This window comes from Achroia grisella, unplaced genomic scaffold (genome assembly GCF_030625045.1).
Source record: "Achroia grisella isolate CSIRO2021 unplaced genomic scaffold, CSIRO_AGI_Agris_v1 utg2671, whole genome shotgun sequence".
Classification (NCBI taxonomy): domain Eukaryota; kingdom Metazoa; phylum Arthropoda; class Insecta; order Lepidoptera; family Pyralidae; genus Achroia; species Achroia grisella.
Window position 1 is genome coordinate 688428 of NW_026712758.1, and position 24860 is coordinate 713287.

Genomic DNA, 24860 nt, shown 5'->3' on the forward strand with positions numbered 1-24860 from the left:
TTTTTTGCTCCAACAGATTCCCTCCGCTGAGGTCGTGATTCTAGGTGACTTCAACGCCCATCACGCTGAAGTCACCTAGAATGGCGGATCCTGTAGATCGGCGTCTCGCCATAAGTAGGAATGCTTCCGTGCCTGGATTGCAGCTGTGAAGTCGAGTGATCCAGATACCAGTGCCCATAAAAGGAAGTATAACTCCGCTTCCAGGTCCTTCAAAAGAGTTATAGCCACAGCAAAGTCGGAGCACATCAGCAGAATTGGTAGGAGACTGAAAAGTCTTCCATCTGGATCCTGGGCTTTTTGGTCTCTTGCCAAGGCTGCACAGGGAAATTTCTGCCAGCCATCTTTTCCACCACTGCGCAGAGAGGATAATTCGTTGGCCCAACATGCTAAAGAGAAGGCCGATCTCTTTGGGTCTCTTTTTGCATCCAACTCGACACTGGACGATAGGGAACAATCACCGCCGGTCATCTCGCGGTGTGAGACTTCTATGCCAGAGGTAAAATTTACCCAAAAGCTGGTACGTAAGTCTCTTTTCTCCCTAGATATCCACAAGTCGAGTGGGCCTGACGGTATTCCTGCTATTGTGCTCAGGACGTGTGCACCTGACGTGTGCAACCGTCAACTCCTACGATACCTAGAAGTGAACCAGTTGATTTCTGATCGTCAGTATGGCTTTCGCCAGTGTCGGTCGGCTGGTGATCTTCTAGCGTATTTGACACATCGATGGGCAGAGGCTATTGAGAGTAAGGGGGAGGCCCTATCTGTTAGTCTGGATATTGCGAAGGCCTTTGATCGGATTTGGCACAAGGCTCTTCTTTCAAAGCTACCATCCTTTGGGTTGCCTGCGAAGTTATGCAAATGGGTCGCCAGCTTTCTCGCTGATCGGAGCATCAAGATCGTTGTCGATGGTGCTTGCTCCGACCCACACTCTGTGAATGCTGGTGTTCCACAAGATTGTGTGCTATATCCGACTCTGTTCCTTCTGCATATCAATGACATGTTACAAATCAACAACATTCATTGCTATGCGGATGACAGTACCGGAGATGCCTTGTACAGCGGCCATGCTAATATGTCGCAGGCAAAAGTTATAGAGTACCGGAACAAACTTGTGTCCGAAATCGAAACTTCACTCCACCAAGTTTCGGTTTGGGGTCAGGAAAATTGTGTTCAATTCAACCCCAAGAAGACACAAGTTTGCGCGTTTACCGCTAAAAAGAATCCATTTATCGTATCTCCTCAGTTTCAAGACACTCTCCTTGATGTGAAGCCAAATCTCGAGGTCCTTGGCGTTGATATATCCAGTGACGTTCAGTTTTGCGGTCATTTGGAGGACAAGGCTAAAATAGCCTCAAAGAAGCTTGGTGTGCTCAGTAGAGTGAGACGGTATTTCACGGCGGCCCATCGCTTCCAATTATACAAGGCGCAGATCCGGCCGCATATGGAAAACTGTTCACATCTCTGGGCCGGAGCACCACAATACCAGCTACTTCCATTTGACCGCATTCAGAACCGAGCAGCCAGAATCATTGGTAATCAACGTCTATGTGACAGACTCGACCCATTGGCTTTGCGGCGAGATATTGCATCTCTGTGCATTTTCTACCGCATATATCACGGGGAGTGTTCTGAGGAATTGTTCGGATTAATACCAGCTGCTGAGTTTCACCTCCGTACCACCCGCCAGAAACTGAAATACCATCCTGATCATCTGGATGAATGGCGGTCTTCCACAGTACGGTTTTCTAGAAACTTTTTGCCTCGCACAACACCTTGGAATCACCTTCCAGCAATGGTATTTCCGAACCGATACGATATTGAAACCTTCAAGAAAAGAGCTTATTCCTTTTTAAAAGGCCGACAACGTACTTGCAATTCCCCTGGTGTTGCGGGTGCTCATGGGCGGCGGTAATCACTTACCATCAGATGATCCGCATGCTTGTTTGTTATAAAAAAAAAATATATAAATTACATAAAATATAATTTATGTCTCAAAATACTCTACATAGTACCTATTATAAAATTTAGAACAGAAATATTTTACAAATTCAACTTATTTATTGCATATCAATCAAATTTTAAATCATCAATTAGAAAAAGTTTATTAAATAACAAAAATTTAAACACAAACTCAAAATTTCGTAGACGCTAAAGGCATAATAAAAATAAGCAAGGGTGTTATAGTGAAATAATTGCCAGCGCTTGTCATTTTATGTATTTGTTTGCGTAGAACTGGCTTCAAGGGATAAGCAAACAAAGATGTTTCATCTTGCTCTTCGTTTTTCTTAATTTTTTCATCTAGCCAGGCCTTAAAAGTATAAGTCGGTAAGGCCTCTACCATAAACTTGTTAACTGCATAAACAGAAGACATCTCTTTGGTACATGTATCTTGACCTTTAGTAATAACACCCACTAGTTCATTGTCATATATTACGGGTCCGCCAATGTCTTTGAAACAAGTCAGTATCTTTGTTTCCACACAATCGAAATAACCTTTCAATACATCTACACCCTCAGCCATAGAACGATGCTCTAAACCAACGTATTGCAATTCTTTTATTTGTCCAACATCAGAATTCAAACCAAATCCCAAAGCATCAATATCAATAATGTTGAGAGTACTTGTATAGTTGCTCAGTATAATTTTGGAAGCAACTGTATTATTATATTTTTCTGTATATATCAGTCCAATATTTTTTAACGATTCTGAACCAGTAAATGTAGGAAATTTGTCGGATTTAATCACACGAACCATGATAGAATTACCATCTTTTTTAGCCTTAGTTGTATTTAATAACACGTAACTATTAGGTCGTTGTGTACATTCCGCTGTTGTAAGAATCATCCCGTTAGATATTACAGAACCCGAGCAAATGTATTCGTTCTGATGAGACATAATAGCAACCATAAAAGGAAACTGCTTGTAACCCGCTGTCTGTATTTCATGCATCAAACTATTTTGTCTTCTCGTACATGTAATGTTATTAGATTCAAATTCTGAAGGAATGTACAAAGTCTCAGGTTCTTCTGTATCACCATTATCCTCTCGGTTATCATCAACACTTTTTTTAACATTTTCTGCATTGCATATATTAACAAACCCAAACCCAAAAGTAATAAAAGTTAAAATTATAATTTCGTACTTCATATTCGTTAAATTAGTATTTCAGTAAAAAATAAAACCAAGTTCTTTTTTCGCTTCTCTTATTTTTCTTCGTATTTAAGACTTTACCTTCTAGCTGCCAGTAATAAGACCGTTGGTAAGGTTGTATTATTAAACAACGAATGCAACTACAACTTTATTTTTACGGCGTAGCAGGCATATTATTTGTTAATAATCTGTTAATTCTGTATTCCACTTATCTACATTGTCTTAACTTGGGGATTGAAATGCATCATGGATATCTATCCGCTATCCTAAAGAAGCTACTATTGTCATCCAACAGACTACACAGGCACGGTATCCCTATTTTCCACCGCAATGCCAAGGTAGCGTCCGCTTTAAACCGCGTCAAATGCGGCTTTTCTCTATACCATGCTTGAGGAGACCTCTTTTTAGTTCCCTCCTCTCTGTTCACCATGTAGGACAATAGTAATAATTTAGTGTTATTTTTTTAACAATCAGAAAAAAACCGTTACTGCGTATCCAACGCGGGACATCGAGGCAACGTACCCAAAATACATATGATACTTAGCCTCTGGGCAAAGTAGCTACCAGCTCTCGGGTTACAAGTAACCTTAATGAGCCGCGCTGATATACTTTTCAAAAATGATTTTTAAATAATTAGTAATTTCATTATTAGCAATAAAAAAATAAAGAATAACATAGCGACCGTTTTTTTTTATTCTGGCTCCGGGGTTTTCTCTGTGTTGCCATTAACCATAACATAGCGACCGTTGTGCCATAAAAGTAATGTTTGTGACAGTTGTCTGTCATGCGTTTGACATTAGAATTTGAACTAATATGGAATAGAGATTATTTTCGCTTTCTTTTCTTCCTGGTATTCTTGCGTGTACGCAATTTGTATGCCTACTGTCGCTTCCTAAATATAAATCTAATATATTTAGGAATTAATAGAAATATAATTAATGATACTATTATATTATTATATTTTTATCTATGGTCTTGTACTTTTGCTTAACCACTTGAGTCCACTTGTGGATAAAATATCTGTTTCTATCTAATCTGTGTTCTGAACAAAAAATCATAATTATTATATCATATATGAATTATTTATTGTTGTAGTGCATTCCAAAAGAGAAAAAAATTGAAATCAAACTTTACCTAATCTTTACAACTCTATTGTCAATTATATCACACAATTCCAATTATACTGAAACGCAATTCAATCATCAAATGGTTGATAAATATGAAAAAGTGAGTGTTACAAATTCACATTTTTAGTCAAATTTTCTTTTCTCTATAACATATTATTAAGTATTAATTTAAACAGGTTGTCTTCTACGATTGTAATTTGTTCCAATAGAAATTTAATGTTAATTAATAGTACATTCATGCAAATATTTTATCTCTGTCTGAACTTTGATTTCCGAATCATAAAATATATATATTTCAAATTAATTTTATTTGAATAAAGATTATCTATATTATATTCTATCGACCGGCTCAAATCAACTCCCTGTTTCTTATGTAGCAACAAAATAAACTATGTCATGTAGAAAATAAAATGTAGTATTCGTAATAAACATTACTGTATTTGTGATCAAAAACTGTATATGTGTTCAATATTAACAAGTACAGCAATAAACCGTAATGATTTTTAGCAACTGTCTCGATTTAACTGAGCACATTACTATAAATGAGCGAATAGTCCACATAGATAGCAATCCTCTCTTCATCTTGTCATAAATAGAAAGTTGAGTGATGTGAAATTATCAAAATTCAATATTTCCTACTTTCTTCTGAACAAAGTAATTAGAGACTTCTGTTTTTTCATCCAGAATCGAATATAATGGCATTATTCTTATTATAATAAAAAAAATACTCTGAATAATATTCAGACAATTTTTTTTCACTGTTTACACTGGGTATATATATAATTCTTCTTATTTCATATAATAAAACAATGTACTTGCATAGAAACAGGCAACAGAAAGACATATTTGCAATATTTATAAGCATTTCACAATTTTTGTCTTATTTTAGACTAGGGGGGCTTCCATAACACCATCTGCAAGGAGAAGTATTCACAATCACTTAAACTGCCCATTCTTATTTAATGACACAATGGGTAGATATGGATTGAATAAAACCAGTGCAGGAGCAACATGTATTTCTTTACACAATGATCAAGAATTTGATGAGGTTGACAATGTTATGAGGTAATAACTGTATTTTTTAAGAAGACAAAAAAACACTAATATATTTTTTAGTTAATGTATATTTGACTTTTGCACAGAAAGGCCACATAAAAAACCAATGTCATAATTTATTTTTTTGTTAATACATAGATAATATACATATAAAACACCCAGACCAATGCAAACAATAATACTCAGGAATACAAATGTTTGCACCATGTGAGGAATCAAACACCTAACCATAAGTAAAGCAGAGTGCTAAACCGCTGGACCAGACACCACCAAAAGACTGGAATATAATCTCTAGAAAATATCAAATTTAAATTGTTATTGCATATATTTCAGCAAACCAGTGGGGTCATCAAGTCCATTACAAATTCCTGCAAATTATAGAAATGCAAACAGAAGACAGTCTCTAAACATTTCTAGCTATGAAGCAGCAGAAGATAAGAGAAGTGATAGTGAGTGAGTATCTTTTTTGATTAATTAATTTTTAAACCATTGTAACTTTGAATATGATTTTCAAATATATGAATCCCCATTTTGTAGACTCATCTAATGTGCTTACACATAGCTGGTAGCTCCTGTCATTATCAGTAAAGATGATTGGTGATGAATAACTGCTTTAACAAGTTAAAACACTGGCAAAGTTTTAAATACAAATCAAAGGTAGCACATAAAATACAAATAAACATTTGTTTGAGTTATTAAGTTTTCATAGTGAAGTCCTGACTTCACTATGAAAACTTAATAACTCAACTCAACTTCCGCTCTGAGCTGAAATGGCTTCCTATTCGCCAGCGCAGGAGTGTCAGAAGTCTCTGTCAACTTTTTTCTGTTCTATACGATCCACTATCTCCTCAGGACCTCAAAGAAAGATTTCAATTTCTTAGTTCATCACATTCTCGTGATCTTCGCTCTTCTTCTAATCTCCTGCTTTATACTCCTTCTCAGCGCTCTAATTTCTCTTCTCAGTCTTTCACTATTACTGCTATCAATCTTTAGAATGCACTTCCTGTTGGCCTCAGACAAAGTCAATCCAAATTCTCCTTGAAGAGATCATTGCGTGAACATTATTCAAAATTTCTGTAAGAGTATTCAGCCAAACTTTTAACTGCAGAATATCCCATGAGACTATATATGCAATTTTAATATAATTTTATTATATGTAAGTGTATATATATATACATATATATGTATTATTTTGTATGTAATCAATAGGCCTTAATTTTTGTTTATTTATGTAATTGTATATGTATTTTATAGGGGTATATTAGTATGTTATATATATATTTTTTTTTATTTAGGTAGATTAACATATTTATTAATTAATTATTAATATATTTGCATATAACAATATATATAATATTATTTTTCGTATTTATCCATATTTGTTTTTCTTTATATATTAATTGTTAAATTGCACCGCCTTATTATTATCTCTGATCAACGCGACGGTTGACTGGTAGAGAATGCCATCAGGCATTAAGTCCGCCTTGTATACATTTTTGTGTGCAAAAGAATAAATAAATAAATAAGTTGACAATTGTCAAAGATTTCATTAAAGAGCCTGTGCAAAAACTAAAAGTTAATAATGAAATAAATTGTACATGAATCTTCCAATTAATTTCACAAATATAATATAATATTTTGCTATTATGCTATTATTCTATTCTATTCTTTGTATACAATTACAATAATATTACCATGGAATGAACCACAAGCACCAGTCCAACTTGATGTACTTATGTTGAATATATTTATGCATACCCTAACCTGGCTTCTTATAGTGGGAAGAGATTGTTAGCAATGTTGACTAGCGACCACATTGCTATTAATGTACCCTGTCAAGTAGATCTCCACATAGTTGACCTGGAAAACATCTTAGTGATTTCACCAGAATCTGCTAACTGTTCTGACTGAATTCATGCTCATCCTATCATCTTCTACTGGTCCGCTAGCATACATTGTTACCACAGGCGGGTGCACTACTCCATTATAAATAATTTTGCTTCTCATTTTTATTTAACATATATTAACAGTACATTACCATCCAAAGTCATCATCACACATGGCTACTTGTCTATTATAAAATACCATTAATTATTTTTTAATATTGTTTTTATATATGGGCTGGTAATGTCTGTTTCATTACAGTGTTTCACTTTCAAAGTCTTTACCTGCAATTCTTGCATCAAATTGCAGCAGTGAGTTTTATTATCCAGAGAACAATGATTACATTGGCCTGTCTTCACATGAACCTTCGAATGGAAATGTTAATGAATCTTACAGTCCAGTAAGAGAAAGTTCAATCTGCAATGAGTACCAATCTTTTGGCTCTCAAAGTATTCACAGATCAGCTAGTTCTCAAGAAAATTCTAGAAACTATGAAACTAGAAAAATATACATTTTCTTAATGCCATTAGTAGCATTTATGATATATATAGTGGTATATTGGAATGGTATCTCAAATTTGCTGCAAAGTGTACAAGGAACAAGTAGTATTATTTATGATGAATTAAATTTCCACACTGATATAAATAATTTAAGAAGAAGATACAAAATAACAGATGATACTGTTTTACAATTACAAACAGGTAACTAAAACATTATTGTTAGTATTCTAAACTCTGAGCATATTGTCTATTGTTTATATTACTAATTATATTGTAGCTTCATTTAATATATATGAATATCTGTTACCCGCTGCTGTGACCCGTATTTCACTTGTTCTAGACTGTTTCCTGTGACAAAATGTAACCCATGTCTATCCCTAAAATACCATTAGTGTTATTATCAAATTTCATTAAGATCTATTTAGCTGTTTAGTCTGAAAAGGTTACCTTTACCAGGTAGTTACCTTATGTCTAACAGACATACAGATATACTTTCACATTTATAATATTAATATGAATTGTCGCTTTCTTACTTTCATTGCTTGTTCAGAGTTGATTTGAAATATTTTTGATGTAATATAACAGCTTACTAAGACATGACTACATGTATTGATGGTCACATGTATTGTTATATTTCCAGGTATTTCAACAATATACAGAAGGCAAGATACAGGATCCTTCATATTTATATATAACAGTAATTCAAACAACTTTAATTCAGTTGTATTCAATAGGTTTATGAATGATGTTTCATCAACTTCAGCTCAATATTTAAGTAAGATATTTGCTTATATCTCGTTTTATTACAACATAAAATCGTAATAATAAATAATATTATACTATTTATATAACAGATATTAAATTTGATCAGTAATTATATTGCAGTATTTTGTTACGAACTCATATAAAACAATTTTATTCCGCATTAGTTCATTAAAAAAGGAAACAATCATTTTAAGTTACTTCTTGTCTCATAAAATGGAGTATTGGGTTTGCGCTGACTTGAAGCTTTAAAACATGATAATGCAACCTTAGTGACGAACGTCAGACGCGTCCTAATACTTTTTCTTCTCTGATACTATATTATATTTTCTAGGAAATAACACAAAATTAGTTCAGCATGTTGTAGTGCAGAGCACAAGTCTTGATATGCACACTCACAATGAACTGATAAAGAAGTATAAAGATGATGTAGACAAATCCGGACTACTGCTCATCACGGAGATCGATAAAGTCCCATCTAGTCTCGCTATGGCTTTTCATTATTACTGTGATGAATATAATCCATTAGTGAAGAAAAGTGCAATATTTTTTACACTGAATTTAGCACAATGCTCCAATGTTTCATCAGGTATGTATGATTGATTGACATGTTATTGAATATTGACATTTAAAATTGAAAGCTTTATGGCGTTGTGTTTGAAATATATTTACAATTATCGTAGTTACCGTACACACGAAAAGGAATACAAAAGCTTTGGATGCATAGGAGGGCATCAACAAAATAGTATAGACATGGGTTTAAATAAATAGGACAATTCCAACCCATTGCCATAACATTGTGGTTAAACCATTGGAAGTAAACATGTCTCTTGTATGGCCTCCAAATTATTTATTCTCTAGTCCTCGTTTACATTCTCCTCTTTTGGGGGCAGTGAAAACTCCAGTACAGGGAGTACTGGAGTTTATCCCTCCTGGTAATACCCACGCTTAGAGCGTTAACTTAGTAATAGCAATCTAAATTTCTTTTTCAGATCAAGTGTCTAAACATGCTATAATAGAAAAGTGCCTCGAAGATAAATGGTACGGCGGGGTCTCGATGGTGAATATGGCCCCGTTACTTACTAGAGTCGTAAATATTGTAGTGGATGTCACAAGTATTGGATCCAATAACGAACTTTAATGTGATAGATAAGAATAATTATTTATTAATGCTACAAGTATAAATGATATCATTGGCAGAAATGTGCAGAATACTAAATTCTTGAAATGACGAATTTAATTCTAATTTAAGAAAAACCTTAAAATCAATAATTTTCAAAGGGTACACTCATAAAGTAACTAAAAAATTAATATATTGAATTTAGAACTTTGCTGTATGGGGCTGCGAGGTATACATATAAAGGCATGATATCATAATCCTCTGGAATGGAACTGCATGAGTCATGGGTCATATTATGATAACGTGATGTGCATAGTCCTGTTTATCCAGTAGGTCATCAAATTGTTTGCTATTCCAATTGTAATTGGAATTGCAAGCTACTGCTCAGCATTTAACCCTGTATTTACGTAAGTTTTACTGACGGAATAAATCATTGTTGAAATATATAATATTTTGTAGAAATAACTATTTCTGTTTAAGAACTAAAATAATCAGCATACCTTATTATTTTATTAGAAACTAGCTGTTATCCACAACTTCTTCCGCGTATATAACTAAAAATCTATAAAATAAATAAATAAAATAAGTTACTTATAATATGAACTATCTGCGAATGGAAGTCCCGTCAATATCGGTCCAGCCGTGTTAGATATAACCAAGAAGAGGCAGATTTTTTTATCAACTTTCATATTTCCATTCCATCCAATTTGAAATTACAAATAGACCCCTATATTTTTTATACTAGAAAAAACTAGGCTGAGGCTTACATTAGCCCTGATATGATTGATTCGGTTCAAATTACAGCAGCCAACCAACTTAGTAAGCTATATTTAGGTTGAAGTGTGAAATATATAACGTAAAGTTAAGGAATTATTATTAATTATGCATTGCGTATGTGATAAATAATATCTTAATATTCTGACAATGAATATTTTTATAGTTTTTTATAGTAATGAATAATGAATGTAACATCATAATTTTTAAATTTCAAAGCAATAGTAATATTACCAACAGAATGTGTCTGTTTTCTTTCCATGATTTAAGTGAGGTAGTCTAGCACAACCTTTAAAGAATTACTCCACCAATTTTGAAAAATCATATGTGGAAATTCGGATTTAAAAAGACTTTATTACACATTAAATAATAATAAGTCGTCCAGCATTGTGCAGCATTATCCTCCATACTATTGAATACATTACATTATGTCATATTGATTTTTAATAAATAAGACTGTACTGAAACTGTAAATAAAAAGTAGTATAATATAATATTTTATGGTAGCTTGAAAAAATTAATAGTTGGGACTCGGTCCAAATTGAAATATTTATTATCTTTGCATTACATGTGTCACTCAACCCCTCCACACGTATTCCCTGGAGTCTATTATGTAATACTGGTAACGAAACAGCTTACAACATATTGTATTTATAAAAATTTGTACGTTATTTCCTCAATGCAATTGTAACATATAAAATAATTGTAGAATATACTATTATAAAAAACTGTATTAGAATCATGATGGCATCAAAGTAAAAATTGTTTTGTATTTGTATTTTCTATTTATTATTGTTGTTTTATAAAAAAATGTATTGTCATTTATACAAAATAAATACGAACGAATTATAAATACCTACTGGGTGATTATTATAATTACTGTATGACCCGTAGCACTTTATTCCGTGACCCTGACGCTAGGTGTGGAAGTCATAGCTATAACGGGGGCTTAGGCTTAACCGTCCTAACCCTTAACGTCTATAAAAAAAATCCGTCTATTCATGCAGGCAGAGGCGGTGCCTAGTGCTGGCAGGTGCGTTAAACCTGTAACGGGCGCACCGGGAGTACTTGTCGCTCTCCCGACAGTTCAAGATTCGGGGGCTGGTCGAGGATGGATGTGAAGGTGAGATATGGTATCTCGAATGACGGCTCGGTCTGGGTTCGGTACCTGGTTACTACTGCCAAATAGGTGAATTATAAAGTATCTATGCGTCTATGTAGGAGAACATAGGACTTGATCGGGTCTACTATCTATCTAGTCATTTGTTCATCAGTCATCAATAAATCTCAGATATTTTATGAATGACATCCTCAATACATAGCACTTTGATCGGAAGTGTTCAACTCTGAAGTATCATTCAGATCATCCAAGCTATCAGGCTCCAGTTCATTGTTGTTCCTGGCAGGAGAATATGATGTTCTTAACTCTTCTTCCTCATCTTCATCATGTGATTCTTCTGATTCATCTGACTCATCATTACCTAAAGAAAACAATAATAAGATAGATGATAGAAAACATCATTAAATAAATTTCAAATAATAGTAACCTGATCAAAATACAGTAAAATCTGAGGGATCTGAACAAATTTAATATCATATAAGAAATAGAAACTCGATATGAATATGGTTACAAAGAAATAGCACACATAATTGTACTTTTTTTTATATAACTGGAATGGCAAACAAGTTCTAGACTCACCTGATGGTAAGCGATGACCATTGCCTATGTGCATTCTCCAATTTTTTTAAAACAATAAGTAAACTTTGTACAAACTCTCTGTTAACTCTGGGTTTAGAGCCCTTTACTATTTTAAATAATCAAAATATAACCTCTGTTTCCCCTCATTCTGTTGCTAAGCATCTAGCATCATAAGATGTATTTCAGTTTAAAGGGTGAGATTTGGCATTTAAATCATAGTATACATGACACCTCAATTCTAATGTTGAAATATGTGAGGTATTATGGAGTAACATGACAATACACTTGCATATATATATGACAGTTGCTACTTTAGACCAGGTTTGCATTCTGCTCTTTTGCTATTCGTTTAGTTTAGTTTAGTTACTTTAAACAATAACTTACTATAATTTTTAACCACATAAAGAAATCTGTACTCAAATTCTACAACTACAAACCTTCTTCCTCATCAGTGTCTGCTTCTTCCTCCATCGGCTCAGGATCTGCCTTGCCAAGTGGTGTTCGTTTCGCATACTGCTGCTCAATAGAGTTCAACTACAATGAAACATTTTTTTAAATTTCGTTATTAAATATATTATGTGATTATGAGTAGGGACAACAAAATATTGCTAAATATTATCAGATGTCACATTTATCATTGGTACAACTATGACCCATACACCAATTTCTGTGTCTCGCTGTTTTAATTGACTGGAAGAGATCTCTTTGAGCAATTAATACATTTCTCTGATAGTAAAGGAGGATTTGAGATAAATCCTCCTTTGCGAACAAAATATGTAATGTGTATTTGAAATTTTGTATGTAAAAGAATAAATTTATATTATAACTATTTAGAAATAAGGTTAACTATGAAACTACTGAAAATACAAAAAAGATGTGTTAAGTAAAGAAAAGTAAAAGCAGAGGAATATACTGGTATTTTTTTAAGAAATTATACTAAAGTTTTGGATTAGAGCCAAAAGTTCATAGATTACTATAGGTTAGCTGATAGATTACTAGCTCATCATGGCAAATTCAACAGGAACTAACCACGATGGTTTCAAGGGTGATCGTGCGGATGTCAACCAGATATGGTACACAGCTACCATTGATACCACTAGTCTCCATTACTAACTATCCCTCCCCCTATTTGATTATTTCACAATGAAGTAGTCAAAAGTACATACCCATAACTGATTTGCTTGCTCTAATGCTGTGAGTTCAGTCTCTTCATCGCAAGGGCTATCAGCATTAAACCACTTCGAATCTATTAAACGTGGTGTTAACGCAGGAAAGGGAATGTTCATTGTCCAAGATTTAAATTTATACACAATAGAATTATTTTTATTACTTTAACTGAATCAGTACAAAAATTGTGACCTTATAAGTTATATTTACTATATCATTTATTCTTCAATGCAACACAAAATTTTTAATTTCTTAAATAGGTAAGATATGTTTACAAACATACCACAGATCAGCAGAAAGATGACCGATAATTTTTTCTTCTGTTTATGCTTTAAAGGGAATCGATGACAGACACTGCCATCACGTCAATCTGACAGCACAAATAATTTTTTTTTGTGATGACACACTAATCTAAAATACTCCTTTATTTAAAAAAATAAGTTTTTCTTTTGTGCATTTGATTAAACCGCCGTTTCACTTGACAATTTTAAAATAATAGTTACTTTTTTTTACAAAAGTATTTATGCATTTTGCAAAAAAAATCAAAAGCATTTTAGTTTTTTAACAAACAAAAATGTAGACAAAATCAATAGTAGTATTCTTTACTATTAAATCTTTATTCTTGTAACATAACATAAACTGACAATTATATCGAAACATCTCTACAATCTTTCGATAAGTAAACATACTATCATAAGTCTCATTCATATTAATTTAGCAATATAAATTGAAATTTAAAACTAGTCGCCAATATTGGCGGTAGATATTCGAATCTGCATTTACTTCCGCATTTTTTTCTTTCTATGCTTACAAACTGCTATTCGTTACCTCACCAGAACATAAACTTCCTCCTATGCTAATAGCTTACGACGTATGTACTCTAGTTAATTGTAGGTAAATACCGTCTAACTGTTAAGGTTGAATAGCGCTAGTATAAAGTCTATGACTAGTGTGGTTACTAGGGCTACCCTCCTTGTTTATTGTCACTCTCAAAAAAACTTAAAAAGTGTGTTATATACGTGTTATATAAATTGTAAATAATAGTATTAAAGTGATCGTTTCTCGCCCGATCCCTTCCAGTGTATAATACCCGTATCTGCTTCCGCCTCCACCGCTTACATACAATATTTACTAACCTCTATAATTAATTTATATTTTATTTTAAAATGTCCATTGGTGTAAAATAAGAAGATCAACACGCAGAATCAGTATCTGGGTCAAAAGGAGATCTATGAATTAGTCGGTTTAATTACATCACACATTTATGGACACATCACGATAGATTCATATCGGTCTCTAATCCTTCTTCGACAACTCTGAAACGAATACAAAAAATAACATCAACAGGTAAAATTCAATAATCGATAAGTGTAGGTACGTACGAAAACGCACGCGACCACATTCATCTTATCAAAGCCAATCATAAACAATTTTATTAACGAGCTCTTGTGCATTGTTAAATTCTTTCCAAGACTGTTGATAGGTTTAGTTAATGAGAATTATTCTTAAAGAGTACGTTCATGCGTAAAATTAAGTAATAAAAGATTCATGACATTTCTAGAATTTATTCGTCATGTACTCACGTTTTCGATTATTACTTTGTTTTCCCTTAATTTGGGTACGTAAGTTTTAACAATTCGGAGAATTTTCATTGTATACAATGTGAATATATTGCTGACATCAAAATCTGTTTCTGTTTATTTAATTATATTTGAACAAATTATTTTTTATGTATATACCTAAGCTACAATTATAACACATAATATCCTATTCAAAGTAGTAAAGTTATTATGAAATATACTTATGAATAAATATGAATAAAGTACTTATCGAATTTTCTATAATGTAGATACGAGGGCATTTAGTGTAGATGAATATTAATTTTTAAAATACATCTTCCAATGATTTATCATTTATTTATTTACATGACATATTTATAATAAGCCGGTCCTACCTATCCCTTTAGAGGTTCCGAGATTGGAGTGCGGACAAAACACATAATAATGTTTTAATAAGATTTATATTACTAATAATTTCATTTTAGGTACAAAATGTCACAGCTATATCCTTGCTAAAAAATCAACATTCTTATTTTATGGATAATATGGATCCGGAAAATGATTTAGCTAACTTTATCAATTCCAGAAGTTATATGCAGAACGATAGAGAATTACCTAAAGTTTCAATAATAAAAAATGTCGGTATGTACTTAGTTTCATTATTTATCCATGGGAACTTTAGGAGTCACGGACTTTTTTTATGATGATGCTAAGACTCGAAAAGCTCATAGAATGTAACAAGGCCGTAAGATTAAGATTGGTAAAATACAGTCAGTTAGTTATCAGGTTTATATTAATAATGAATATATAATGTAGGTATTTCTACACCCGCCTGCGCTGATTAAGCACAAATAGAAAATGCTTAAAATGAGGAAAAATGGGGCTACAAGTTCCTATTACTACCAAGTATATCCTATTCCTAACATTCCGATAAATTCAATTGGCTCATTCAAATACTTCGCAACATCTTGATCTCGACTCGAGAACAATTTTAACAATTGTTTCAGTCAGGCTGATTCGGACTCATTGGAATTCGGATACTTATAATTTAAGGATGTTTTTATCACATTTTACATGATTACTGTTCGATAACAATTACATATGTTGGTAATTAATATTGATTTTCCAGAGCAAATTACATAAATGTAATTCTCTGTATGTATGCATGAATTGAACCAAGGCATCAATAATAGACGAATGAAATATATATTTTTTGTTTTACAGACAACGATGTCACTTATCTTCTTTCAAAATTATCGGACGAAGAACTTATAAAATTGTTAAATACCCAACCTACAAAATCTGAATATGATTTAGATGATATAGTAAATATAACTTTCGATTCCAAATCAGGACTTGATAACATTTTAAAAAACAGTAAGGCCCAAAGTCACCGCAATACCTTTAACGAAAATGTTGATGAGAATAGCAATAAATTTAACTTTAAACCAACAACTAAAACAGACAAAGATCCCATGGCTTTTTTTAGATTAGAAAATAAGGAAGTGGATCCCTATGTCAAGAGTGACGATTCTAATTACAGAGCTGTTCAAAAATTAAGTGACCTCCTAAATAATTATCAAATGAATGCAAACTCCGAAGACTTGGGTTTGGATGATGACAAAAAGGAATTATTATTTGACATTCTTGTGTCGCAGTTAAAAACATTGTGCTGTAAGAAAAGTAAACCTTTAGCTCGTAATATTATGTACAAATATATGCCAGAAGCCACACAGAAAATGTCTCACGAATACATATTTTTAATAGTTAATGACGAAATAAAAAATAATGGCAGTGACGAACTTATGTCTGTGGACCCTAACAGTCTTGACAAAAACAGCAGCGTATTATTATTGGGGCCTATTACAACACCACTAACAGATAGCCAACTTAAAACAGTAGTAAGAAACTTATTTATAAACCAAAAGATCTATATTAATTTGATATATTATTTTCGGTGAAATAATATTAACCTTATGTCAATATTATATATATATATATATATAATTATCAAGTCACCGTGGTCACCAGTGGTTAATTCAGTTCATTATAGGAAAAATAAAGGTTGTTTTAATTACACCTAAAAAGTATATAGCAGTCTGACGCTTTCGCCCTATAGCGGTTATATTGCCTTACTTCTGATAATTACGGCAACAAATCGTACGAGGGTACGATCCAGATTATAATAGTCATGAGTAGGATTTTTGTATTGTGATGATTATTTTCTATGTATTTATTAAAAATATATATTTCTTCCATCGTTGATGAATTCTGCCAAAAATACTTGATGTATTTTTGGCAGAGTTCATTATTTAATATATTGCATATTTCATTAATCACATGCGTTGATTTCACATTATTTGTATTATACTCTTGCATTTTAAAAATAAAGCTTTCTGTGACCACTGTCTGTTCAAAATTACTATCGATTCACGTCCGTATATTGGTTATCTCCTGTAATATTTCTTGTAATTATAAAAATTTTACATTTCCGGCCCATTTTCAGGACAATCCATTTTTATAATTTTGAACGATTTCTTATTACTTAAAAGTACTTACGTAGTACCTAAATGGAACGAAGAAATAAGTAGCTCTGGCAATCCCCGCAACGGCATGTAGTTCGCACTAGATATGTATAAATAAGAATTTATCATTGCACCTTCCTGGAATCAATTGAAATACATCAAATTCAATTAAAAACAGTTTAGAATTCTGTACGTACATATGAAGATTCCAAAATAATGAAATATACATCGACAATATGATGTGACTATAACCATAATATATTTAAATTACAGATTAATCGTATATCTAAAGAATTATCCCAACCAGAATATCTTCCGCTTTTGCAACTACTATCAAACGGGACACTGAGCGATAAAAATGTAAAATTATCTAAAAACTTGATAAGTGGATCTGAAACAAGAAGATACATAAAACCACATCGATGTAATCATCAATCGAAGTTAGCAAAAATTTACGGCGGACCTAAGTGGCTAGTTTGTACTGGTTATTTAAATCTTAATGTACCCAGTCTTTATGATTAAACAATTTCAATTATTCTGGATTTAAACTGATATTACTAATATCGTTATTATATAGTACTTTTGTAAATATCTATTATTATGAAATTTTTGCGCACAAGTGTTTACCTTGAAAAATTATGAATTTGGATTCGAAAGTAATAACGAGTGGTCTCTAAGGGGTTAGTAATTCTAATCTAACTCTAGACCTTATAGTTAACACATTCGATGGCGTCAAGGTATAGATTTTAGTTAAGATATCAGTAAAGTACATCTTGGAAACACAGGGCCCGATATTCATGCTTTACCCCTTTAGTATTAATTGAGAAAGATACATATCCAATTTTACGGTTCGTAAATCTTCCTGTCAAACAACTTGTACAAAATTGCAAATTAAATTTTAATCTATTTGAAATAAGAAGCAATAATCGAGTGCTTTTGTGATCTATACCTAGCAAATTCGCTAGGCTAATACATTAAGTCAGCCGATTTTCTACTCACCTTTGATATACATTTGAAATGTAGATAGAAAATCTTAGAATAAAAGAAGAAGAAGAGGAATGAGACGAGAAAGTAAACGTACAAAAAAGTTAATATATATACCATATGTTTGTAAATAATATGATTTTAAATGTTATAACAACTACTGCGGAGGTGGGTCTTAAAACTACACTAACTTGCACGAACACTACTTTAAAAATTGTATTCTTATATTTTAATACATAGGGACCAATGATTTTATAATGCGATTATGGTTAAAGTATATAGTATCTACGTAATTAAAAAATTTGGATATTAGGGGTAACATATGGTACTTGGCAACACTGGTAAATTCTTAAAAAAATATATATTCCTAGATCTTAGATAGAATCATAAAAGACATAGCATTTCGCTATTTGGCAAAATATATTGATATCTTAATATAACCACAGATAACATAATATTACATATTACTGTTAATGTCGTTGTTTTAATTTTAAAAATACCGGTAAGTACTAAAATATATAAAAAAGTAAACAAACATTTTTTTATTATTATTATATTTTCTATGATATTTAACGGTAGGGTGTTAATGTAAGTTATTTATATATAGTATTTCCATTTTGATTTAGTATAGTTTCCAATATATGGGGTTGTCAAATTGTGAAACAAATAACCGGTGGTTGTTTACTCAGATTATCGTTTACTCTTGTACAGTATGGCAACGTTTGTATTATCTGTCAATTTCGATAACAATAGATATAAGAAAAACATCAATGTTTATATATGAATATTGTTGTTCAACTCATATTGATGTCGGAATATATTGGTTTTTTTAGGCTGCTTATATTTAGTCGTTTTGGCTCGCAAGTGTATATTTTCCTGCTGTAGTCAATATTGTAGAAACTTAACATTGATGTTTTTCTCAATTCGTATCTAACATATTGTCTGGCATACAATTGAATCATTTTCAAAATTGATAATTATCAGTCAAAAACTGTTACTTTGTAATAAAAAATGAAAGAAATTTAATAGTTTATTACTTTGCGGCTGAACATGAAAGGGAAATATCATTGCATTAATAGTTATAACACACTAGGTAAAGTGATTAACCACTTGATTAACATATCTTCTCTGTTATAAATAATAATTGTTGTTGAAACTAAGAACTGATCTGAAAAATCCTAATACCTATCTGACATTTAAAAAAATGTCCGAACAAAGTACATTGACTAGATGTGAATGGGCAAACAAAAATGCTTTTTATACAAAATATCATGATGAAGAATGGGCAAAACCTGAACATAACAGCATCAACCTATTTGAAATGTTATGCTTGTCAGGACAACAGGCTGGACTGTCATGGATTACAATTTTAAAGAAAAGACATAATTACAGAAAAGCGTTTTGTAATTTTAACCCATACAAAATAGCAAAATTTACTAGTAATGATATCAAGAAATTGTTAACTGATACCGGTATACTGAGAAATAGAAATAAAATTGAGGCTATAGTGAATAATGCCAAATGTTATATAGCAATGGAGAAGCAGAAGGAAAACTTTTCAGATTTTATTTGGAGTTTTGTTGATCATAAACAAATTGTTAACAACTGGCATAACATGAAAGATATTCCTACTGAAACTGAAGCCTCACATGCTCTTGCTAAAGCTTTGAAGAAAAGGGGTTTTAAGTACATCGGATCTACTATCTGTTATTCATTTATGCAAACCTGTGGTTTGATAAATGATCATACAGTAGATTGCTTTTATCGTAACAACATATGATTTACATATTGACATTCTTTTATAAGTATGTTTATATTTGTTGACACTGTTTAAACAATTATAATGAAATTTATACTCCTGTTATAATTTTGAAATTTTCTTCATGAATTTTCTTCAATTTTCTTCAAAATGTTAGTCATTTTAACACTTGGTAGTACTGATCTACTAAGTACTATTTTATATTTCTACAGTAGATGGGTTGTATTTATTCTAATTAATATGATTTTGCAATCAAATAGACAGACAGATGGGTAAAGTCTCACTCTGTTCATTCCATTTTTTTTTATCCTCTTTGATCAGAATATGTTATAATTTACATTCCAATATCATACCCTAATTTCTCTGCATTATAAAAAGTTTTTTAACTACCTTGCCGGGCTTGGTGGACTAGCAGTTAAGAACACCTCACCACATAGTACAAACATTGGTATTAATGAGTATGATTGTTTATATTCGTCAGGGTGTTTTCTTTGTATATTAGGTATGTATTAAGAAAATAGGTGTCTCTAAGTATAATATACATACTTAGTTGCTTGGTACTCATAAAATTTTTCTCTTATCTTCTGTATGTGTATTGTGTATGTAGAACAAATCAAATTGATTTAATTTTTGTTGTATCATGTTGATACTTTTATTGACAGTTTAAGTTGTACATTAATAGCAAGGAACATAATTGAATCTATTTCATTGACAATTCATATTTGAAACAGATTGAAATAAGTTATGCCACTATGCCAAAAGAAATGTATTTCCTAATTTACTCCAATTAATATCAACCATTGTCATGTGTTCTTTTGGCAAAAGAAATGTATGCCCTAATTTACTCCAAAGGGCAAAAAAGTTATCTGGTATATAAACTACAAGCTGTTATTAGCGACTACATCTGCTTTTGAGATTCTAGTTATTTGCTAAGCTCTTCAGTTCATAATTGTAGCTGTGAAGTATAGATAATTATAGATACATTGAGAATTGTTAGCAACTAAGGTAAGAGCAAATCCACATAATCAGACAGTTTTGTACGGGCGCTGATATGCCGCTGAACAATATTGTACTCAGTGCTTGTTTTATTTTTATTACAGATATAGCTGGGATATCAAGATGTCCGAAAATGAATCTAAAGTAATCAGATGTCAATGGTTAACTAAAGATCCCATTTACATCGCCTATCATGATGATGAATGGGGAAAACCGGAATATGATAGTCTACGGTTATTTGAAATGCTATGCTTAGAGGGACAACAGGCAGGACTATCTTGGATAACCATACTGAAAAAACGAGAAAATTATAGGAAAGTGTTCCATCATTTTAATCCTTACAAAGTAGCAAAATTAAACCACATTGATGTAAAAAAAATATTAAGCAATACGGGCATTGTAAGACACAAAGGTAAAATTGAAGCCATTATTAATAATGCTAAATGTTATACAGAAATGGAAAATAATTCTGAAAATTTCTCTAAATTCATTTGGAGTTTTGTGAACAACAAACCTATAGTAAATGATTGGTGTAATATTAAAGACATACCAAATAGCAATGCAATATCTTCAGCACTTTCTATTGCATTAAAGAAAAGAGGATTTAAGTTTGTGGGTTCAACCATCTGTTATGCATTCATGCAAGCATGTGGTTTAGTGAATGATCATGTTTTGGACTGTATATGTCGCGAGACTAACAACAGATGATATACCGTATGAAAGGATAAGGCAATTGAGACATAAAACTAAATTGTAAAAATAACAATATGTATAATAAATATACCTAGGGATATATGTGTATTTTTTTTTATGGATGATAATGGAATGGTGCACCCACCTGCGCTAACGGTTTACGCTGGTGGGGTACCAGTGGAGGATGATAAGATGAGCATGAGGTCAGGTCAGTTAGCCCATTGTGACAAATTCATCAGGAATTTATCACGATGGTTTCCAGGGGGAACCGCGTGGAGGTCCACCTGACATGGTACATTGCTAGTATTGGGGTCATGAGTCCACATTATTAACAATCCCCTTCCCCCCTATATGTGTATTTACTGTGTCACTAGAAACGCCCTGCATTTGTAGTAGGATATGTTATTAGGGAACAATGTTGGTTCAACTAAGGCATACATTGAGTTGCCTAATTTCGCGGTATAATTATATAAAGCACCAGCAAACCATTCTTTTTTTATTAAGGTTTAAAAAAAAGACAAAAATCATTCATTTATCCTTACTAATATTATAAATGTGAAAGTAACTGTCTGTCTGTGTCGCTTACACGCCAAATCTACTGAACCGATTTGTATGAAATTTGGTACACATTTTTAAAGTTAGAAGCTTTAAACTAATTTATTAGTCTATTGATTAAACATAAATACAGAAAAAGAGTAGAGTTCGTCATTTTTGAAGATAGTGTGATGATTTTTTTATTTGGTTTTATTGGGTTGCATCATTAAATATTTTCCCATTATTTGGTCAAGATCACTATTTTACGCGGATGAAGTCGCGATGTTTACAGTAATTTATGTATATTTATACTATTTCACAGTTGTAATTGTCAAATGGTTCATATAAATCGTAACATAAAAATATATAAGTTTGTACGTAAATATTTTTATGTTAAAAAAATATTCTGTATGTGGATGTAGCTACACTAATTATTATCTGTGGTAAGTGAAGAAGTTTAAAAGTAGACTAGGCTGTACGGTCTAAGGATCTTTGCCTGTTCCATCACTGAAAAGGAGATGGACGAATATGGAAAAAAAAAATATCTGTGGTAAGTTTTTTGTATTTTAGTCTATGAGTCGCAAATCGAATGTTTACACATTTAGTAGTTAGAAACCAATGCCTTATAAAATTTACATAATCTACAAAAAGGAAAATAAATATATTTATTGTGGATATTAATTAAATATAATAATGCCAATGACGCAAGAGTGACTGTAGCGAAAAAATAAATTGAGGCAGATTGCAGATGTGAGATTGTATATTTCTTGTTTACAATAAAATCACAAAGTTAATACGTATGTAATGTAAAAATTAATGTGAGCTCAAATAATATTAATACGTTTAATAGTAATGATTTAAATTTCTCACGTATAGAACGTGAGAAATTTAAATCATTATAATGTATTAGTACATATCGATTGTATATATCCTGGCAACACTGCCGGAATCTATTTTTACTTCTGAACGGATTTCCTTTTCGTTCTATCTGCCATTTATTCATTGATGATTGCCACTTTGTCCGTTCTTATAGTCCACATCACACGTATTATACAATCCTTGACAGACTACATAATGGCCGCACCACGTGAAAGAACTTTCATTATGGTTAAACCAGACGGCGTTCAACGCGGACTCGTCGGTACCATTATCGAGCGATTTGAGAAGAAAGGCTTTAAACTTGTGGCTCTCAAATTCACGTGGCCGTCTGATGAGCTTCTGAAGAATCATTACAGTGACTTGTCTTCGAAACCTTTCTTCCCCGGTCTCGTGAAGTACATGAGTTCAGGACCTGTTGTACCCATGGTTTGGGAAGGACTTAATGTCGTGAAGACTGGACGTCAGATGCTCGGAGCTACAAACCCTGCTGACTCTCAACCCGGAACTATTCGTGGCGATCTCTGTATAGAGGTTGGTCGCAACATCATACATGGTTCAGATAGCGTGGAATCTGCTAACAAAGAAATTTCACTATGGTTCACTGACAAAGAGGTAGTGGGCTGGACACCGGCTGCTGAACCATGGGTATATGAATAAGTAAAATATTACAATTGAGTAATATATGTTTAACGACTTTCCATTTTTTATTTGCTACTTATTTAAGTTTAAAATAAATGTATTTAATTTTTATGATGTTTTTTTTATTTTAAAATGCTCTTATGGAGGAGTTGTGGTTTTAGAGGACCATAGTTATTAATATCCAGTGTAATATAACGCAAATAAATTACTAGTAAATTAATTGTACTTTGATATTGAAATAAGTGGAATATTTATCATACAGCTATGCACCAATACAGGTGCTACATATTTATCAAAAATATGTAATCAAATTAATCTTTAAAATTAAGTTACACTGTAAGGATAGTGTACTTAGTTTATATTGTTTTTTATTTTCAGTAATAAGTGGACTTAACAATTGGTCCATTTTATCTGGAATGTTTCCACCAATTTTTAGTTTGTTTTCAATATAATAATAAAATCTACTTGTAAGATAGACACAGACAACACTACTGTCACTATTTTTATATGTAATAAAAAAAACTTAACTTATGATATTATAGAATTGCTTACAAGCAAACCAGCAAGTTCTGCAAACTACTATATTATACTAAAATTTAAATGTATATTCTAGTTATACCTGTAAAGATTCAACAATGATAAAGACAACAGATTGTTACAGAGGAATACGAAATGTTCTCTAATGCAAATTTAGTGGGCACTATTTTACTACTGATATTGATATATACTCACTAAAATAAATAATTCAGTACTTATCTAGTTGTATGTATATCACAAGTTGATGTGAATTTGAGTAAACTTTTTAAACATGATCAACTTAAACTTTTTTTCAATAGGATTGGTAATAACTCATTCAAACAATAAGATTAATAGTTCAGAACCTATGTTTTTAAGTTTGTTACCTACCTACATTAATAACTAGTAGGAGTAGGTATAATTATGTTGTTCAGTTATATGTTTGTAACTTTATACTATTGTACTTTATTATACTTCCTTTCTATTACAATTTGTGTTGTGTGTGAAGTAAAGGATTATATTAATGTTTTGAAGTT

At 32.0% G+C, this 24860-nt stretch overlaps 7 protein-coding genes across 9 annotated transcripts in view; 5 read left to right on the forward strand and 2 right to left on the reverse strand.

The window, feature by feature from the left end:
- The window catches only part of LOC131842961 (uncharacterized), a 68943-nt gene extending 59177 nt beyond the window's left edge, over positions 1-9766 (forward strand). The window contains exons 2-8 of one of the 2 annotated variants that reach the window (XM_059191540.1): positions 4262-4378; positions 5168-5343; positions 5668-5787; positions 7480-7919; positions 8359-8493; positions 8815-9069; positions 9473-9766. In XM_059191540.1, coding sequence (XP_059047523.1) covers positions 4358-4378; positions 5168-5343; positions 5668-5787; positions 7480-7919; positions 8359-8493; positions 8815-9069; positions 9473-9621 — 1296 coding nt within the window. In that variant the 5' untranslated portion in view covers positions 4262-4357 and the 3' untranslated portion in view covers positions 9622-9766. Of the gene's footprint in view, positions 1-4131; positions 4379-5167; positions 5344-5667; positions 5788-7479; positions 7920-8358; positions 8494-8814; positions 9070-9472 lie in introns of those variants that run through there. The other variant, XM_059191538.1, reaches the window with a different exon arrangement.
- Positions 2066-3199, reverse strand: LOC131842962 (uncharacterized). Its single transcript, XM_059191541.1, has one exon. It carries the CDS (start codon positions 3146-3148, stop codon positions 2132-2134), a length of 1017 nt encoding a protein of 338 aa, XP_059047524.1. The 5' UTR covers positions 3149-3199; the 3' UTR covers positions 2066-2131.
- Positions 9767-11627: 1861 nt separating the features above from the next.
- LOC131842966 (anaphase-promoting complex subunit 15B-like) lies at positions 11628-13539 on the reverse strand. Its single transcript, XM_059191545.1, has 3 exons — positions 13240-13539; positions 12511-12607; positions 11628-11855 (listed from the first exon to the last, which is right to left on the reverse strand). The coding sequence occupies exons 1-3, from the start codon at positions 13357-13359 to the stop codon at positions 11686-11688; spliced, it is 387 nt and encodes a 128-aa protein (XP_059047528.1). The 5' UTR covers positions 13360-13539; the 3' UTR covers positions 11628-11685.
- A 1749-nt stretch (positions 13540-15288) lies between these two features.
- On the forward strand, positions 15289-17676 carry LOC131842904 (uncharacterized). The gene is made up of 4 exons (XM_059191475.1): positions 15289-15441; positions 16024-16700; positions 17306-17513; positions 17598-17676. Exons 1-3 carry the CDS (start codon positions 15336-15338, stop codon positions 17321-17323), a joined length of 801 nt encoding a protein of 266 aa, XP_059047458.1. The 5' UTR covers positions 15289-15335; the 3' UTR covers positions 17324-17513; positions 17598-17676.
- Positions 17677-18661: 985 nt separating this feature from the next.
- LOC131842905 (DNA-3-methyladenine glycosylase 1-like) lies at positions 18662-21848 on the forward strand. Of its 2 annotated transcripts, none has more exons than XM_059191478.1 (2): positions 18662-18810; positions 21168-21848. In XM_059191478.1, exon 2 carries the CDS (start codon positions 21187-21189, stop codon positions 21769-21771), a length of 585 nt encoding a protein of 194 aa, XP_059047461.1. In that variant the 5' UTR covers positions 18662-18810; positions 21168-21186; the 3' UTR covers positions 21772-21848. The 2 variants fall into 2 exon arrangements, with proteins under 2 accessions (XP_059047461.1, XP_059047460.1); XM_059191477.1 differs by lacking the exon at positions 18662-18810 and adding an exon at positions 20762-21072.
- On the forward strand, positions 19092-20192 carry LOC131842906 (DNA-3-methyladenine glycosylase-like). The gene has a single exon (XM_059191479.1). The coding sequence runs from the start codon at positions 19513-19515 to the stop codon at positions 20086-20088; it is 576 nt and encodes a 191-aa protein (XP_059047462.1). The 5' UTR covers positions 19092-19512; the 3' UTR covers positions 20089-20192.
- A 1396-nt stretch (positions 21849-23244) lies between the features above and the next one.
- Positions 23245-23919, forward strand: LOC131842912 (nucleoside diphosphate kinase). Its single transcript, XM_059191484.1, has one exon. The coding sequence runs from the start codon at positions 23296-23298 to the stop codon at positions 23824-23826; it is 531 nt and encodes a 176-aa protein (XP_059047467.1). The 5' UTR covers positions 23245-23295; the 3' UTR covers positions 23827-23919.
- The last annotated feature ends 941 nt before the right edge of the window (positions 23920-24860 follow it).